Source organism: Lagopus leucura, unplaced genomic scaffold, assembly GCF_019238085.1.
Source record: "Lagopus leucura isolate 7727_CA_CO unplaced genomic scaffold, USGS_WTPT01 Super-Scaffold_100002, whole genome shotgun sequence".
NCBI classification, from domain to species: Eukaryota; Metazoa; Chordata; class Aves; order Galliformes; family Phasianidae; genus Lagopus; species Lagopus leucura.
The window spans coordinates 53,239,376-53,259,047 of record NW_024962263.1 but is presented as its reverse complement, the minus strand read 5'-3'; the positions used below and the strand labels follow the sequence as shown (position 1 = coordinate 53,259,047).

Here is a 19,672-nt window from a genome sequence, read left to right as displayed (position 1 = left end):
AGAAAAAAAAAAGAAAAAAAAAGAAAGAAATAGAATCCTTAGAACAGAGCTACGGAATTATCACTATTTTCTAAAGGCTTCTTTTGCTGACAAATAAAACCCAAAATAAACTTCAAAACAATCCTATTAAGTTTATTGCTTTTCAGTTGCTTTCTATACATGTTTATTAATCCCCTCTTCTCTAACTTCCTCAAAAGAAACTTCTCAGATAAAATTGCTGTAAAAGCTACAAATGTATTTCTCTGTATTATTGTATCACAGCTAATACTCAGGTGTGAAGAAATCCTGAATGAAGGACACAGGAACTTGTACCTTAAATCACGTAACTATTTGATGGAATTCTGTAAATTTTTCAGGTTCCTTATTTTTGACTTGAAAATTTGCCACTTTGTGTAAGAAGTAGTCCCTAAGAAATAATTTTTGTCTTACTACATGGCAGCTTATCTATACTATTTCTGCTAAAACCTGAGCACAGGTATGATGCATCAGAGAGATTTCTGAAACACAAAGCTGCTCTCCTCCTTGTACAGAGCACAGTATTTCTGCTTTACATTTGGGTCCCACTGCTTTATTTTAATCCTTTTTCAGAGGCAGAGCTTCCTTGTAGAAAAGCTGTGAATTAAAATTTTTCTCTCTCTGCCACTGAATAATTTTTACTGATCAACATCTAGCAGGGTAATTATTGCAGAATTAATATAGCAAAGTGCCTTGGCATGCATTATTCTTAGGCTGTGCTACCCGTGCAAGGACAGATGTTACACTGAGCTGAGAATGAATGCTACTTCTGAATTTCAATTCTGTTTTCTTTCTTATTTAGAAATACATTTTAGTTTAAAATGCATTCTGAAATGTAAGCCACATTCATAGCACTAATTCTTGTATGATGAGGTACATTATATAATCTAGTAAGCATATCACACTGTAATAATTTAATCTTATGAACTGAAGCAGTTTATTCTGAAGCAACACACTTTGTGGATTTTATAAAACTGCAAATTAGTCCAATTCTGTCTTTTCCTGGAAGAAAAATCATATTTAGTATTTCTTATTGGCAAAATATTGTTACTGAAATGATAGACACTCTTGGGAATCTATCCTATATTTAAGATAATTCTTGTAAAAACTACCTTTCACAATTGAAAACATATTCTGAGTTATTCCCATCTTCTCTGACAATGACTTTATCGCAGTACCAATACTGAGACTTTGAATTAGCCTCACAGCGCAACAGCACCTTCTGCAGCTTTCCAAGAGATACAGCTTTCACTTCAAAAGCATTGACCTAGGAGACAGAGGAGAAGAGAGCACTAGATAATTTGCCAACATTAAAACAATCTGGAAGTATCAGCATTTAAAAGCCTGATCCGACTCTTATGATGCCCCAATGGTTTTATAGGTAGTTGAATTGTATCAAAGGGGTTGTACTCTAAAGGTAAATGTCTTTTGGTTACATATCAGACCAAATGAGGAATACAACTAAAAATCAGAATGCAATAATAATCCCAAATTAACTGTGGGTATTTTTCATCCGTCATCTAGCATGCTACCCACAGCTCTGCACTATTATCTCAGTATATCACAGCTTACAACAATTCTTGTTGAAGTAAGAACCCCTTCAGGCAATTATTTCCCTTAATGCTTATTTTAAACGGTCATTTTCATCCTTTGCTCTTTTTGGTCTCATCTCTGCTATTTACATTCTATTTTGCTCAGCAAAACTAGAATCTGATATACCACTTTACCCTTATTAATCTCTTAGACTTGTGCTTACAGTTGACAAAGGTTTTTGTAATAAGAGCATGAAGCTGAGCAAGTGAAAGGTTCTGCTTGAGAATTTTTGTCACAATAAGCAGCATATGGCTTTGTCTCTCAGAATGCAACTGTCCAAATCACATTTCTCAGTAAAAGCAAAATGAAGGAATGAACTACATCAGAAAATTCATATCTGTAAAGTTCTCAGTCCTTGGCAGATGGCAGAATTAACACTGTGCAGCTTCACTTCTCCCTTGTGTATCTGTAATATATGATCACAAGCCATACTTTCTGAAGGATCCCTGCCTCAAATTGTACAAAGGCAGAGCTGCAGCTTTTCAATACTTCTTTTTATCTTCATTATCTTTATGGCTCTATGCATTATTTACAGCAACCACCAAAGAGTCCACTGAAGCAGAACTGATTTCCCTAGTGAATTACTTATAGTACCTAGGTGCTTTCTGCTAACACTGGCATCTATTTTTCCACAAAACATATCTGTGTAATATTTTGTTTTACCTACAGAGTTAAAACATTCACAGCTTTTGGCAGTAACATCTAAGACGCAAATGAGTTTGGGTGCTCAACTGAGAAACAGAGGGGTTAATTTATCAGCATATTTAGCACTTGAAAGAACCTGCTATGTATAGAGCAGAATGCACTTCAAACCTCTGTTACAGCTGTAGCTGCTCTGAAAATTTTAACTGGTTCTGCAGCAAAGCAGATGCATACAGGTAGTGGGCATTTAGGAAAGGTTTTCTTTATTCTCTATGATATTGGGCAAATACCTGTGGTAAGGATTAAAACATATTGTTCAAGTCAGCATTCAGCTACCTTTGACACAAAATGATATATCCCAGTCCCTGCTCTACCTCTCCTCCTTCAATCCACTCTCTTACCCATCCACTTCTACAATATGCAGCACTTTGAACAGCCCCCTCTGACCCATGTATAAAAAACATGGGGAATTTGTTTCCACCTGTATCTCACTATACCTTGATAGAATGTTTTATGTTCACAGGCAGCTCTTCTCATCACTTGGAATTCTTCATTTAATTTTTCTTCCCCGTTGCTTGCCTGTGCTTTTACTCATTCTAATCATTCCTGGATTTGTAAAAATTTTGCTTAGCTATTAGGTATTATTTTGCTAAACCTCTATGATCTGACACTGATGGTAGTGTTCAAGAGGCATCTGGATGAGATAGGAGCTATGAGATATGGTTTAGAAGCTTGTGGTAGTAATGGTGATGGAAGGGCAGTTGGACTAGATGATCTTGCAGGTCCTTTCCAACCTTGTGATTCTATGATTCTATGATCTTTTCTTTATTAGGAATACTTAAAATCAATAAGAGCTACTTAATTATATGTATATGGATGAAAAAATTGTTTCAGACTTACCTTTCCTCTCAAAAATTTCACTGGGATACCAGATTTCTGCAGAAGTCTTTGACCAGAATCTCCTCTTTCTCCAAAGATACACAGATAAACTGGAGAATCTGTGTCAGCTTGCTCCAAGTCACCCGTGTAGACATTAACATGATATAAAATAACTTCCAAATTAACCAAAAGAAAAAAAATGTTAAGTGCAATTACAATTCATTTTACTCACCATTCCAGCTTAATGGAAACAATACTGCTAAGTATGATTTGTAATTACTTTACTGGAATATATTCTCCAGAACTCAATCTGCTTGTTTCCAAGGTTGCTAAGACCACATTTATGGACATATAGCAGATGGAAAATAATTTAGATGACAGTAATACTGAAAACCAAGTAACCAATACATATGGAACCGTGATGTTCACACTTACTTGGATAAATAGGTTTTCCAGCTTCCACTAATGGAAGCTCACAGACAAAATCCCTATCACCATCACTCTTTGACAACCATGTGTTTGCTGGAAAATTCAGAGTTTTCTTGCTCATCAGGTGTTGCAGTGTCACCTAAGGAAGAAACAGATTAACTATGACTCTTTCCAGTGTTTTGCTTCTCCATTGAAAAATGTATTTTCTATATATTTTATTCTACTTCAGAAAAAAATAACATGATGAGTAAAAATGACATACAAAATTGCAGTATGAAAACATTTTTTATTTTAGCTACCACTTTACTACTTTACTCATCACTACGGAGGATCCGTATTCGTATCTCAAATGAAATTGCAGATCATGTTCTTTGTAAATGTCTTGAACTTTAAAGTCAACTTAATATTGGAGCAAACAAATCTAAATAAAAGTTTAAAATTGTAAATAAAATTTATGCCGTAAGGAATGTCAGTTAATGTAAATTCTGTCAGCAGGTCCCCTCTATGCATAACACTGTCTAGAGTACTTCTAATATAGTGAGGCTAAGGCAGACCATGTGTTTGGAAGACATAAAAAGATTAATGCCTTCATATTAAAATGGAAATGGAAGTCATCACCTATTTTCTCTTTACCAAGGTGCAGAAAGATATTTTGAAATATTAAACCAATTCACATTGTATTTGGCTTCTGTAGTGGAACAGGAAAAAAATAAATAAATAAATCACAGTACCAACACCCTCTCTATTCCCAGGAAAAATTTAAATCCTCTAGTTGTTATCTACAGTACATTGTAACTGCTGCTTTACTTAGTTCCTATAACTAAAGCAATTTTTCTTTTTCTTTTGTGGGAGTAGTTTCTGTTGGCATTAGTAGTGCCTACTGCAGTTTTCCATAGGCCTTTACGAGCAAAAGGAAATCAGTAGCAGAAAACTGCCTCTTTTTTAACGTGGATATAGCAGACGTAAGCTTTCTGAACCGTTATGAAAATAAGTATTCACGTTTGCATTCCAATACTTAAGAAATCAGGATAATGTCTTTCCATCATCTTTTTCTACTAAAATATTCAGTAAAAAAACCCACTTTCTTTAATCCAAGGAATCCACGTATTTATTCTAACAAGAAATATTTCTGCAGCAGATTCATAATCTCTAATGTTTATTGGCAGAGCTCCCCCTGCTGATTCATAACAATAGCGAATATTAACTGCTTGGTCAGATAACACAGCTTTCAACATAATGTATTTCAACTTGCATAAATAATGCCAGAGTCACTCTAGGAAATTTAAGCCAAATGTTAAAGAAATATGCTGTAACCACCAGGATGGAAATTAAGATTCCTGCAATTATTTCAGCAACTGAAATGTTTACGCTTACATGGTTATGGTGGGGTTACAGTTAAGGGCTTTGGATGAATGTCAAAGTCTCTTATTACTCTGTAATACTGGATCTCTAAATCAGTCTTTTTTTTAAGATAATTGAAAAGCCAAAGAATAAGATTATGTCTTTTACAGATTCAAAATAAGAAACAGAAGACAAATATTTATCCGCAATTATGAAAGACATCCTGCATGGACGTCAGTGTTTTCAGGAATTAGTATTAATTTAATCTGACAAATGTTCCTATCATAGGAACAGTAGAGCTGGAATAGAAACAGAAAAGAAGAAATAACCCTGAATTCAAAGCAGTGGTTTCTTTTTCCTTGAAAATAATTGTGAATTACATTTGCATCAATTATAATGAGTTTATACTTAAACTTTGATCATTCTTTGCATGCACTTGTCACAAAATAATTGTTGCTCAATCACTGTCAGTTTTTCATAGTTGAATTTATAGCTGTGAAGTAGCTATAGATGCAAACTTCTAGGAGTATAGGTGAACTTGTAGGAAGAGAAACTGCATAAGCCACCTATATACTAAAATTGGAATACACTAAAAGAATAATTGCAAACAAGTTCAGAAGTTCATTTTGGGAGACTGCGTCAGTGCTTCTGTTGTCTCACAAGCAACCAAAGACAAGGCAATAAAAATGTACCACATAAAGCATGTTTTGATTCATGAAGCCATAGCTTCATGAAAAGATGGGCTTTTAGTCCATACAAAAAACTAATGAAGCAGAAAAGGATTTATCATAAAAATCTTACCCTTCGTATGTTCCACTCTGACTGCTTATTCAGTAATTCACCAAGTTCAATTCTTATCTTGTAGATATTCCCAACTCTTTTTAGTTTAACCTGAATTAAAACAAAAATAACACAACATATAACTACCATAAACCATAACGACAAAAATGTAGGCAGCACACATTAATTTTGTGCAGAAGAGGCTACATACTGATTAAGAAAGAACATACCTTGCTATATAACACTGTGTCCAATTAATGACAAAAAGATATTTCAGTCTCTCATACACATGGAAGAAGCAGCAGCCTAGTGGCTAGCATAGGCCTATGTATTTTATGCCTGAAATTGCAGCTGTTCAGTGAATATACTTTGCTCTCATGTTTTCTACCTTTTCTAGTGAATCTTTCATTAGCCTTTCTGACTAATGGCTGTTTGATTATTTTAAGTGTATTACAAAACGTAAATGTACAAGATGACTCAGATGAGTAAGGTAGGAGAGCAAAGGCCACGTATGAATGGCTTTCACTTCTCTAGATAATTTTTGTACTTTTTGTGATCATGCATATTGCTGATAAAGTTAAAAAAAAAAAAAAAAAAAAAAAAAAAAAAAAAGGTAAATCCAAACTGCCTATCACAGGCTTTTGGTAGCCATTTTGCTCCATGAACTGCTGGAACTGTAGAAAAAGCTCATACTCAAAGAGTTTCTTTGGCTATTTCGCACTAAAGATTGAAAAGCACTTTGGTGACATTTGTTGTTTTTTGTCTGAAAGCAATACTGTGAGCGTGATGTAAAAGAATCATAATAGTAGCCCCAGGTGCCAATAGATCCTGCATGCTCGCAATATCGTTATACAGAGCACAGAGCTATAAGAGGCAATATTCATTTTAGAAAAAAGAAACTTGTCCATCTCTTAAGAGCTACAGATTAACATCACGAGTATGTCATTATTCAATGCTGCTTAAGAATTATTCACTAATTAAGAGAACAGGATTCCCCATGGATCAGAATACATAGCCAATGTGCTTAACCAAGTGCAGTGCTCAGTTTTTTATCTTCCTGTCTGTTAATATTGTTGACAGAATTAGTTTCGATTTGTGCCAAGACTGCATTGGAAGAATTGATGAGCACAGAAAAAAAATTACACAAAATGTGAAAATTACAGAAAAATGTGAGAAGTTACAACTTCTGCTTCAGTTATCTGAAGACAGCAATGTGTCACATGCATCTCAGACAGAAAGATTTCAAAACAGGAATATTAGCTCCTTCAATAATTTATTCTCAGCCCATCTAGAAATAATCTTGTCACAGTGAAAGTGGGATTCTTCTTAAACAATATAGTGAAATTCTGTGTTTTAATGACCATGATAACATTTCAGCTATTGGTCTCTCAGCAATAAAACTTCTGGCATTCCAGGTATTTATAGTATGGTGGCTGAAAAATGTCTGTTATCAACTTTAACTGAACCAGTTACATGATAATCCCTTTAAAGTATGCCCGTGAAGACTGTGCACAAGAGCATTTCATCACTAAAGATACCTGAATTATATATAAGTCTTGCATTATATGTGATTTGTTTTGGAGCAGACAGTTTCTAAAGCCAGTTTCAAATCAATGGTCTTAGAGAAATAAATGTCTGAGAGAGGAAATTGAAAGAAAGAATGTCTCCTCCACTGCTAACTATTTGCACTAAGCTGATTTAATGCAGAATACACAGAGATTAGAGAGATTTGTTTTATGTTTAAACAGGAGGGAAATATACTTTTTCTTTTCACATGACAGGATAATCTTTGGAAAGAAACACAGTAAAGTAATGTTCTTAGCCTTCATTAACTACCTGAAATTCATCCTCTTGCCTAGGAAGGAACAACTGCTTTCTGTTCTCCTTGCCAAGAGTTATTGGTCCGTCTGCTCCTCCATCTCCATATATCCAGAGAGTGGCATTTGCTCGAGCTCCTGCACTTCCCGTCAGCACTGACACTTTCCAGTCATCAGATGAAGGAAGGGAACACTCACCAACTTGGGGATTTCTCATTTCTTCTGTGAAATACAGAACATTAAGCAGGAGATGAAAATTGACATGAAACTGCCAGTCACTGCTGTAACATCAGCACATAACCTCAATAATTCTCAATGATCTCTAGAGGTCCCTTCCAACCCCTGCAATTCTGTGATTCTGTGATAAGGAGACCATAACAGAAGAGAGGATTGTATTTTTTCAGTGACAAACGAGGAAAATGTCTTTTTTGGATCAGCTACAAGATTCAACTAGAAAAGAAAAAACCCCTCCCCAATCATAATTAAGCATATAGTGCCAGTGTTTAGGCTAAGGGAGGATCTGTATGAATAAGACAACAGCAGTGCAGTACTACTGAAGAGAAAAAAAACAAACAGAGTTTGCAAACATCAGATGTCTTTTCAGTAATGTCACAACCATAAATTCACCTCTACACACTCCTCTCCATGAACCCTCAATGGAACAAGCAGGTCCTATCTCCCCCAAATTTACAATATGCTCAAACACAGAAGGCGGATTTAATCCCTCAGTTTGCAAAGACAAAAAAAAATCCACTGTGCCTATATACTGTGTCCTGCAAGAGTTCCTAAATGGTTCTTTTTCAAAAAGCTGCAAATAGACTTATTAATGTTCTAAATAAGATGAACCTTATCTGCACTGCAGATTAATTTTCTTTTCATAGGAACCTATAATTTTTTTAATTGGAAGGAACCCTTAAAGATCATTGGGTTCAACTCCCTGCAATGAGCAGGGACACCTACTGCTACATCAGGTTGCTCAGAGTCCCATCCAGCCTGACTTTGAGTGTCTACAGGGATGGGGCATCTACCATATCTCTGGCAGCCTGTTCCACTGCCTCACCTTACTGTAAAGAAAAACTTCTTATACCTAGTCTAAAAGGCTCAGCTCTTTCAGCCTTTTGTATCCCACAGCTCATTTCTCATCCATTAAGTCACGTTTGATGAACCAAGCTTTTAGAGGCCACAGGCTCCAGGTGCATAAAATCACTTAAAATATTGCTGAATTCATAAACTGACACACTGATATTAATTCGTAAAGAATTCCCAATCTATGACAAGCACTACCCAAAATATGTAAAGCACCACTGTGTTATCAAAACCAATAACACCAATCTGAAACACAGCACCAAACTGGCCACTGTGAAGAAAATTAATGTCACTCCAGCCAAATTCAATATAGATACTAAAATAAATAAATAAATAAATAAATAAATAAATAAATAGCAACCTGTGACAAATTTGTAACACTCACTGAGCTGTATCATGTCATCAATGAAGTAAAAGCATGAATACAATGTAAAAAAACTTGTCATGAATCCCTGGGACTACCTTCTTACAAAACTTTTGTGACCAATGAATTCTTTGTCTTCATGGCACGTGTCTTTCAGTAACTATAAAAAAATAGTTGCTTCAATCCATTAAATTTTTTTGACAGTGTGATTTCTTAACATTCTTAGAGCAGCAATACTTTCTCTAACCAGAACTACGTAGTTCTTCATCTGTAACAAAACAAACTGACTTAAGCTATCTGACACCACATCCTACTTGTTTGGGTGATGTGACCCACAAGCACTCCCTAGCAAATGTATTAAAAGATCCAAGAAATGCACAGGTTTTAATAAATATAAGGAAATCCATGCTGCTGTTTATACTTAGTATAAGAATTCCCTTCTTGTGTTGTTGCTGCCCAAAACACCTACTGCAAGCACAAAGTACTGCATCCTGAAAAAAAATTATAATTCACAAACAATTCAGAGATGTTGAATGCTTTACGCCTCATAATTTACTGGCACTTCTTACAAATGGAAATCAGTCACATTGATTTGCTGCAGGCTAAAAATATTCCAATCTGAAAAGAGGATTTGATGGTCTCTGGATTAGTCATGGGATTTTATACACTTCATGGCACCATGATGTAAATTCATTGCGAGAAAAATTCATTCTGATAGTCCTGCATGAAAATTATGCAGAAGTCACAATCCTTCACACAGTTTCATAAAAATTACTTTGATTTTTTATTTACTTATCCTAAATCTAAAGCAAAGCGAGAGTAATTTGGTCCCCAAACATTGTATGATTGAGTGACACTTTTGAAGTGAACCATCAGAAAAATGAATGTCTACAGCAGAAGCTTGTACAATAGACATGATGTATTTTATCGCACTCCTGTGTATCACCACTTCCAATGTAAACCTAAAGGAAATTAGATCAGACTTTACTTGTATATTACTTAGCTTTATAAATAAAATGTGTTAAAAAACTGATAGTAACTAATAATATTCCAGACATATGGGAAAGCAACGTGCAATGTACAGAAATTGTTTCTTGGAAATACAGTTTATTAATACTGAATCACAACATTTTTCTCCATGTTACAAACTGTGCCTACTTTTTGCTAGCTAATGGCATCAATCTCCTTACTTTGACTTGTAGATGCAGATATGTTTTTGCTATTCAAATTTCAACATGATTTCAGAAACATAAGGAACAAAGAAATGTGTCCTCATTGCACTCTACAACTTCCTGAAGGGAGGTTGTGGTGAAGAGGGATTTGGCCTCTTCTCCCAGTCAACGAGCAGGACACGGGGAAATGGCCGCAAGTTGTATCAGAGGAGGTTTAGATTAGACATAAGGAAGGACTTTTTCTCTCAGAGAGTGGTCAGGCACTGGAATGGCTGCCCAGGGAGGTGCTGGAGTCACCGTCTCTGGCAGTGTTCAAGAGGCGTCTGGATGAGGAGCTGTGTGATGTGGTTTAGTGCTTGTGGTGGCAATGGTGATGAGGAGACGGTTGGACTGGATGATCTTATAGGTCATTTCCAACCTTGTGATTCTATGATTCTAAGTAGAAATCCTCAGTACCATTTCATGCTTACTGACTGATACAGAAGTTGACACAAGTATCAGTAAGTCTGTTGATTTTTGTTTTATTTTGTTTCAGATAACAGAAGATTTAAAAATCCTTGGTTTGAGATATTCTTGTCTTCCGATTCAGTTTCTTTGTCTCTATTCATTCTATGATCCTCTAACTATGTATATATATATTCTTTCCCTTCTAGCTCATGCAGAACATTCGACCTTAAGTCTATAACATGGTCTCATGCATTTTTGCTGACATATCTCTGACAGTCACTGTAATTCTCCATTCTGTGAGCTATTAAGTAGATGTTGAAACCTGACATCACCTGACTTCTGTGGCAGAAATGACTCAAGGAACAAAGAATTCACATTACAACAGAAATACCTAGTGTTGTAGCAGTTTTCACTGGGGGGGGCAGCCCTGCCCACATCATGGAGTTGGAAAAGGGTAGACTTTAATGACCCTTCCAACCCAAACCATTCTATGATTCAGTGTTTCTATTCTTCTATGACTAATCCCAAACCAATTATTATTTGTGAAATTAACAACCAAAAGATATATATTGGCTAGTAGATGCAGTAGACGGCTAATCTGTTCTGAGTTCAAATACTAAGTCTGCTGAACTGTATACTAACTCCAAACATCACTTTTTTTCTAATATGAACTCTGTTTTAAAAAAAGCAAGGGAGTATTTAATAAATATCCATTAAAAATAGAACTTGGAATATCGAAGATCAGATATCTTTTAAAGTAACCTAAGTGAGAATCTCTTACTCAGTGTATTTTCTTTGAATGTCAGAGTACCTGATATTTCTGTCCCTTTTCTGTAAGCAAAGACCAGACATAGAAATGTCAGAAATACTTCGAAGTGCTAATAGTGCTTACTTAACCAACTTTATGGAGATATTGTCTCTATAAAGGAATCATTTGTATCCACTCCAAAAAATATCCTACTCCTTTGAAATCAGGCTTGATGATTTGTAAGCTGTTGCCATGGCTTTGAAATGCACAGTATATCACTATACTTGCCAACAACCCACAACAATTTGGGTAGACTTTGTAACACAGTAATATAACATGAGGACTGATAGATTTGAAACAGAAAGTGACCATTTTAAGCTAAGAATGGAAACACTGACAGAAAAAAAAAGTAACAGTAATTAATAATATTCCACACCTATGTTTTGAATTCAAGCAGAATGTTTTGTTCCAACTGAATTTATTTAAAATCCTCTCCAATATTATACCTTATGTATGATTATACCATTGGCATCTGCTTCACAAACAAACAAACTTGTTGGGAACACTTTGAAATTGCAATCTGAACATTAATTAACTATTCTTACCTGCTTAGCTAGAGATAAACCAAACTAGCATTCAACACATTGAAGCCTTACTCATTCTCCTACTGAATTATAAAGCAGAAAATCTGAGAAAAATATTCCATGACTTTCCAAAAGCTTTGGATTGGGCTCTTGGTGATATCAGCCTCTTAAATTCCACAGAAGCAGTCCTTGCCATAGATGGTTACATATTCAAAAAATACCAATGTGAAATTATTCAACAGATAAATTATAATCACTGCCTAATCAATGAACCACCTTTCAATGCCCCTTTTAAAAGAAAATAATTATTTTTATGTTGTATGTATGTATGCATAGGTCAAAACTCTAAAAAAGCCATACATTTCCCTTCTTCAGATAAGTAACTGCAAATATGCATGGGAGGCAGACATGCTTTAATGTTGTACCAGAACTGATTTGTTGACTGTTTCTTACCTGAGGGTGGAAAAACCAAAGGTCTTTGAGATGTTTGCCACTGGGCTTTTGCTGGCGAGCATTCAGATTCTCTGAAGTCTTTCTTCTCTTGAGTGGTTTCTACAGGAGTTCCTGTGGGATTTTCCCAGCCAACTGAAACAATCAAATGTTTCAGTTATTAGAAATTAGTAATCAGAAATTACAGAAATTTACGAATCATTTGCTACTTTTTTTATTTTTTCCCCCCTCAAAAGCTTTCCATATGTCCATATGTGACAAACACTAATACTAGACCTACTGATAATTCAAGACGATGGATACCAAAATCTTTTCTCTATGTATCACACAGCTACTAGTAATAGGCTTTTGTTGTTAGCAACATCACAAAAAGTAGAGAATAAATATGATGTACCAATAAATATCCATTTTAGTGCTTTGAAAAATCTAAGTAGCAGTTTAACACCAAGGCATGAATGAAATGACCTGCTCAAATGTGGTTCTCCACAAGATCAGCTTCTTCACGGTATTTCCTTTCTTAAAGAGTAGGAATGCTGAAATGAAAACTGCTAGAGGCCATTTCTGATAATATGAACTAGCAAACAGACAAATCTTTCTTGCTTTGATAGAAAACAATAACTACTGTTTTCCTCCTTTTATTGGGTAACAAGAATTCAGGAGAACTCCAGCCTGTAACAAGGTAACAGTTCACTTTATTTTAACAGCATCAGTAAGCCCTGCTTTTTTGAGAATTTCCATTGAAAACCATGCTCTTCCCAAAAGGCTGCAAAGAAAAAAAAAAAAAAACTTTGCTTTAGTCTATAAGGACACAGAGACTGAAATACTCTCAGCACCTTGCCGCAAGCAGGGACTGAAAGGTAGCAATGCCATCACAGTGACTTTGAAAATACTTCCGTATGTCTTGGTGACAAAATAAATGAAACAGAATTAAAGACATGAAACAAAAGTAACAGGGTCTGTGTTTTCATATTTTCCCTTCGTGGATTGAAGCCCTCAAGTTGAGTCTGTTCTTCATTTGTCTGACAAAAACCTGACAGAATTCTTAATTTTCAACTGATGGCCACTTTAGCATTGCCATTAGTTGTTGCATTTCTTGTTCTCTCTATGTCCTTTAGATAAGACTGCAGATAAAGTTTTATTTTCTACAACAATGATCCCAGCCAGCTGGCTCCAAGTCCCTCACCAAATTAAAAACTTGATTCTCCAAAAGGTGGTGAGACAAGCAAACAGTGATCCAGGGATTTCCAGCAAGATACTCTCACCTCCACTGCAACCCTTAAGTGAGGTTTGGGAAGGGGTAGACCCTGGCTCATCCATTCCAGTCACTCAGGGGCATTGCATGCACCTGAACTTCTCTGGATTGGCCCTGCCTTCCCACCAGGTGCTCAATCAGAGGTTCAGACCGTGACTTAGCATTTCTGCTACATATGCCCTCTCTAAATTTTAGAGCTTTCCCTATAAAATAGGAAAGTATGGTGTATCTGAAAGCAAGATAGTATCTCCCCAGATTCTAGAATCTGTAGCCAGAATGGGGAATAGACCAAGGAGTCAACTCCATGTCTATCCTGTCATCTGTTTTGATTCTCATGCTCCAAAATTTATTTGTTTAGTTAAAAAAAAATAATAATAAAAAAAAATTCTTCAGCACCCTTTATTTTTATTAAAGGAAAAAAATAGAGCAAAATTAACTAACTACCCTGGACAAACTGTGTGATAAAACTTCTCGCTTTTAAAATTACTAAAAACAACAAGGCAAAAGCAAATGATCTTAGGTGTTTTTGTTTTGAACTTTGTCTGTCAGAAACACTAGTCACTTAGGCAAACTGCAATATTAAGAAATCACATACATTTGATGACCTGCGGGTAGAAAAAAGTGTTGCTCTCTCCAATGTTAATGACTGGCTTGGTCTGACCATCTGGAAGGAGACCAACGTATATCCCTTTACTCCGCACTGATTCCAGACTTACAGATCCAGCCTCCCAATTCTTCTCAATTTTAAAGTGACAGTATTCATCACCCGTGCCCTAAGAAATTGAAAACAGAAATCTGAAATCAACAATTGCACTGATGTATCTAGGTAAGCTGAATGTTTCTTAAGACTTATATATTACTATTTTCTAGTGACATTTCAGATTAACTTTAGGGTCTTCATAATGTGCTACATTATTACCCAAATCTTGGTTCTGTGTAGTCCTCCATGACAAAAAGGCCAATCAATAATATGAGCAAATGAAAAAAAGTATTCTGAATCATGTTAGGGTTTAGGCAAAGTCCAGGATATATTCAGAGAAATTCCCATTTACTAAACCTTTAGAAGGTTAAGGAATGTGAAAACATTTTTTTATCTTCATTTCACAACACTTATAGCATCAATTTCAATGTCTTAGTCAACCAAAACCTCAGTAGTAGTAGTACTCCAATGATCTGGTGCTCTAACAGTGATAAGTGAATACATTTGTGGATTTAAAAGCACTGTGCACACGAATGTAGTAGCCACTGTAACAAACAGCATTTGGATTCAACTACTTATCAGAATACAACAACTTTCTTGTGGCCAATAGCCAGAAACAGACTACAAAAATCCCAGTTTAACATGTCTCAGAGAGAAGAGCACCCGGTCACATGTTGTAATTTTAACCTTAAAATACAGTAACTGCTCAAAATAAACATCCAGACTGTACATGAAAGATTATTTTCTATCCTGTGGTGAGGGTGCTGCTAAAAAAGCAAGACATTCAGAAAGCCTGCATTCAAAATAAGGATAAATTTTTATTTTTCTTTAAATCTCTGATCAGAGTATATTGATAGCAAGAGCAAAACTGTTGAGGATCTCAGCTCTGATTCTATGTCATACACAATTGAGTTAAACTCTCAGATAAAAATCATGAGTAGGTCTGTGAATTTTAGTTCATTTGAACAGAACTACATTGCAAAAGTCAATTCAGCATAAAATTCCTTACATTTTAATTATTCATTAGTCCTTTTTTTATCATCAATCTATTTAGATTTAATACCAGTTTAAATCCCTGAACATGTTTGTATTCCACATTCCAAACAATTACATCAGTTCTTATCAGGAAACTGACAAAGAATTAGCAAACAACAAGTTTAATGATCAAATAATAATGTTTATAATGTTTATTTTTTTCTTTCTCTTTTTTTTTTTTTTCATCCCCTCAGGTGTAAAAATTCCTTGATTAAATTCCAATCAGATGAAGAATATGGGTCTAAGAATATTTCAACCATATTCTCCAAACATATTTTTTTTCCTGCATATAAAAGCTGCTCATAAATGACGAAGTATTTCAGAAAGAAACTCTGCATGGCTGGTTGATAAAGAAAAAAAATCATGTTCTTCATTTTGGACAAAATAGAATTCAGTAAAAGCTGGGATGCCAACATGGCTCCAACATCTTCTGAAACAGGTACGTACCAGTAGAACTGTAGTTGTTTAAAATCTCAAATTAATGCAACAGAATCTTGACACAGAATCATCTGACAAATAAATTTTAACTATATACACATGATCATATTTTAAAATATTGAGTAATTTTTATAAATAAGTGCCAAATAGGTGTGACAGCCTGTCTTGCTATATTCCCCTGTCTTTCCTTGAGAAATGAAGGAAATGTCCTGAAAAACCTTAAATCCAGACAATACTTTCATCAAATTTTTATCCAAGCAATACAAAGAAGATTTTCTCCTGTCACTGACAATCTACTCAAATTATCTGCAGATGGAAATACAAACAAGAAGTGCTTACTGTTCCATTACACTGGCCATCTTTGATCTTCAGGTACTTTCCTGGGTTACTCACACTCTCAAACATGCAGACTCCAGAACCAATTTTATGCACCCTCCAGTAGGATTCCTGTTGCTGCTGACCTGCTCCACTGCAGCCCCCATCAGATCTGAGAGTCAGAGCCTGGCAACGATTTGTGTTGAGCAGAATGATGGCACCATGGTGAAATACACCCTTCAAATGAAAGATAATAAGTCCTTTGTCAATAGTGCAGCTTTCCTTCATGCTAGTCTTTGATATTGATACTGTTCATACTGACTTATTTTAAGTACTTACATATTTCCCATGCATAAATGAATTTCGAAAGTAATTAGAGTATGCACCCAGCTTCCTTCTGTGCAGACACCAATCTGAACAGCAGAAACTTCTCACTATCCATCATCTTCCCTACTCTTTATCACTTAGTAGCACAGAACAACATTCAGAGCTCAAGCAGTGTGGCAAGCTAAGGAACTTGTTTTCCTTTAAAATTGAATAGCTTCCCATGCAGCTATCTTGTATGTACCCACACTCCTATTTCTCGAAGGTTTAGTAAACATTTTAGACAGATTTTTATTTCTCTAAATTGAAGCCCTTCTTATTTGCATATACCAGCTACTATCACCATTGTTTGCCCAAGAAGGGCAGAAAATGAAAATTTCAATCTATTAAATTGTGGCTTTAATCCATCTGGTGGAGGAGGATCATTCTTTCAGCTTATACTTCTCAGATTAGATATGACCTACTTCAAAATAGTATTTTAGAAAATTCTACTCTTCTACTGAAAATTCTACAATTTTAGAAAAGTCTACTTAATTTATCTCCCCAAACCTTACCTTGACATGCACAACAAATTCCTTGGAAATTCCAGCATATCCTGTTTTTTCATCAGCTACTTTGCCTTGAAGATTGAACATTACAGTGTGACCTGGGTTCCTCGCTGACTCGAGAATGGCACAACCATTTGGTTGAAGGTGAATGCAGAGCTCACAGGAAGACTTGTCTTTGCTCTAACATTGACGAAGGAGGAATAATAAATTATATTAACTGTTAGACATAGCAAAATCCAAAACAGAGAGTATCATGACATGGTTTCTGTACTCCTTGATTTTCCATGATTCTACCAGAAGGCAAATTTCTCCATATTTCCCAGATTTGCAGTCTTAATACTGAAGTTCTAAAATGTTATATTTCTAAGCACAGAAACAGTTCATCTTAAAATGAAACAAATCTGAGAATAACCTGAAAGATACCAGAGTACCTCAACTGCAAGAGTCAAGTTGCAGCTGACAAACCTGGCAAAGAAGAATGGAATTTAAAACTGACACAGATCAAAAATGACCTTTCTGCTACTCTTATTTGCATGATGGTGGCAAATAGTGATTGTCCTTGGTAGTTTATGTTCGTTTCAAGAAAACAAAGAGTCAGAGGTTTATACAAAAGTACAAAGCATCACAATATTCATGTCTGTCTATTCAGATTTGCAGACTTTGTCTGTACTTCACTGTATGAAAGACAATATACAAAACAAGTGTTTAAACAAATCAACTCCATCATCATTTACATATTTAAGAAAACTACTTTTTTAATAAATGTAAAGTGATAGTAATCAGCTCAAACTCTTAAAACTTAAAAGTCCTCTGGCTTACATAATCTCATATTTTTTTCAAACATCAGAACATATTGGGTGACAAATGGATATACTCTTTCTTATCACTACACTTCCTGACAAGAGGTAATGGCTTAAAACTAACAGAAGGTAGGTTTAGATTAGACCTTAGGAAGGAACTCTTCACCAAGAGAGGCCCTGGCACAGAGAAACTGTGGTGCCCCATCCCTGGAGGTATTCAAGGCCACACTGGATGGAGCCCTGAGCAGCTTAGCTGGTAGAGGGCAGCCTTGCCCACAGCAGGTGTGGGTGGAATTAAATGATCAAGGTCAGCTCCAGCCCAAATAATTTTATGGTTCTCTATGACTCTCTGATTCAATATTATTAAGACTTCAAAGAATCACACTTTCAAAAAAAAAAAAAAAAAATTCATTTGCAAGGCATTTCCTTCTGAAAAAAAGCTTCATACTCAAAAAACCTGCCTATCAACTTTAATCTACTTTCAAAAGTAAAGGACAAACTGGCTGGATTTTTGAAGTGATTGTTAAAGAATTGAGCTAGCTTGCCCCTCAAAAATGTAATTAAATGTGTACTTTAAGGTCAACTGTAATTTTTGTATTGACATTTTGCTTTACATTTACCTGCTGGCATTTCAAGGACCTCAAAAGTTTTCACATAACAACAGTTCTCATATTATCTGAGAAGATAAGTCATGCAAGACTGAAAACAAGAAAATAGACACCCAGATTTTCAATAGGCTGTTCAAACTCGTAAAATACTCATTAGAGAGAGAGAGAGAGAGAGAGAAGGCTTAAATTTAAGTGTCCAATTAATACTCTTTTTGTAGTAAGACATATTATAATATGACAGACTGCAAGGTGTTCCCTGTATGGAATTACAGTAATGAACATGAGCACTAGAAAGTCCTGCAAGGAGGTCTGACAGTTCGCTTGGCAGGCTGATGCTGCTCCCACTGAGAGATCTAGCTCTACTGAGAGTACTTTATTCCCTCTAATACTATTTCACATAATGTAAGAAAAGAACAGGACCAAGTTTGCCCATGAGATTATTCTCTGAATAAATAATAATAATTAAAAAACACCTCCTTTCTTTAACAGAAAAAAAGTTTCATCAGAAAGTACTTAATTCTACAGCTTACTTGCATACTCCAAGTGCTGAGAAAGAAAGACAACAGTATGACTAAGAACCAGTGTGAATCAAAATAAATCTGGAATCCTTCAGCTGATTTATGACAGGCAGGTTACATAAAAAGACAAAAAAAAAAAAAAAAAAGACAAACCACAATGACAATTAAAATCAGTATTAGAATTGATACTTATCCAAAAAGAGGCAATGTTAGGGTATTCCAGGTACCTCGGCAGTATATAGTAGGCTGACATAATATAAACTGGCGTGGAATGATTCTTTATTCCTGCACTAAGTTATGTATGCTATTAAAAGTTCTACCAAGAAGTAAAAAGTAAACTGTGAGAAAAGAGAGAAGGCCCTAAATTTGCCTATCTATTGACAATTTCCTGAGTTCAGTTATGCACTTTCTAGATCCTTAACTGCCTAAAAGCATGATTATGTATTAGGCAGAATAAAAACAGCACTGTTTTTAATCAGACAATGAAATGTTATTATGAAGCAGAAACCAGAAGCAGTATTTCCTACCTTTCCAGTTGCATAGCCATTGACAAGAGCGAGAGCAAGATGTGGTATCTGATGACTTCTGAATACAGAAATATTTCCTTTTTTGACAATTACATTGAAAAGTCCTTAGAATTAAATGAAAAAAAAAAATAAATAAAAGGTTGGAGCATGAAAGTATATTCTTTCATATTTTTGTTTATTTACAACCAATCATGTATCATTTTCAATTGTATTAACTCAACAGTTTGACCTTGCTGATCAATGAATCCCCCTCCTCATTC

The 19,672-nt window shown here is 35.3% G+C and overlaps 1 protein-coding gene across 1 annotated transcript in view; it reads right to left on the bottom strand.

The window, feature by feature from the left end:
• Positions 1-19,672, bottom strand: part of RP1 (RP1 axonemal microtubule associated) — a 218,102-nt gene that overhangs the window by 112,411 nt on the left and 86,019 nt on the right. Inside the window, exons 16-25 of the mRNA XM_042869486.1 lie at positions 19,413-19,516; positions 16,966-17,139; positions 16,112-16,324; positions 14,195-14,372; positions 12,351-12,482; positions 7,516-7,718; positions 5,701-5,790; positions 3,565-3,697; positions 3,151-3,302; positions 1,128-1,282 (exon numbers count right to left, since the gene is read on the bottom strand). Coding sequence (XP_042725420.1) covers positions 1,128-1,282; positions 3,151-3,302; positions 3,565-3,697; positions 5,701-5,790; positions 7,516-7,718; positions 12,351-12,482; positions 14,195-14,372; positions 16,112-16,324; positions 16,966-17,139; positions 19,413-19,516 — 1,534 coding nt within the window. The remainder of the gene's footprint in view (positions 1-1,127; positions 1,283-3,150; positions 3,303-3,564; positions 3,698-5,700; positions 5,791-7,515; positions 7,719-12,350; positions 12,483-14,194; positions 14,373-16,111; positions 16,325-16,965; positions 17,140-19,412; positions 19,517-19,672) is intronic.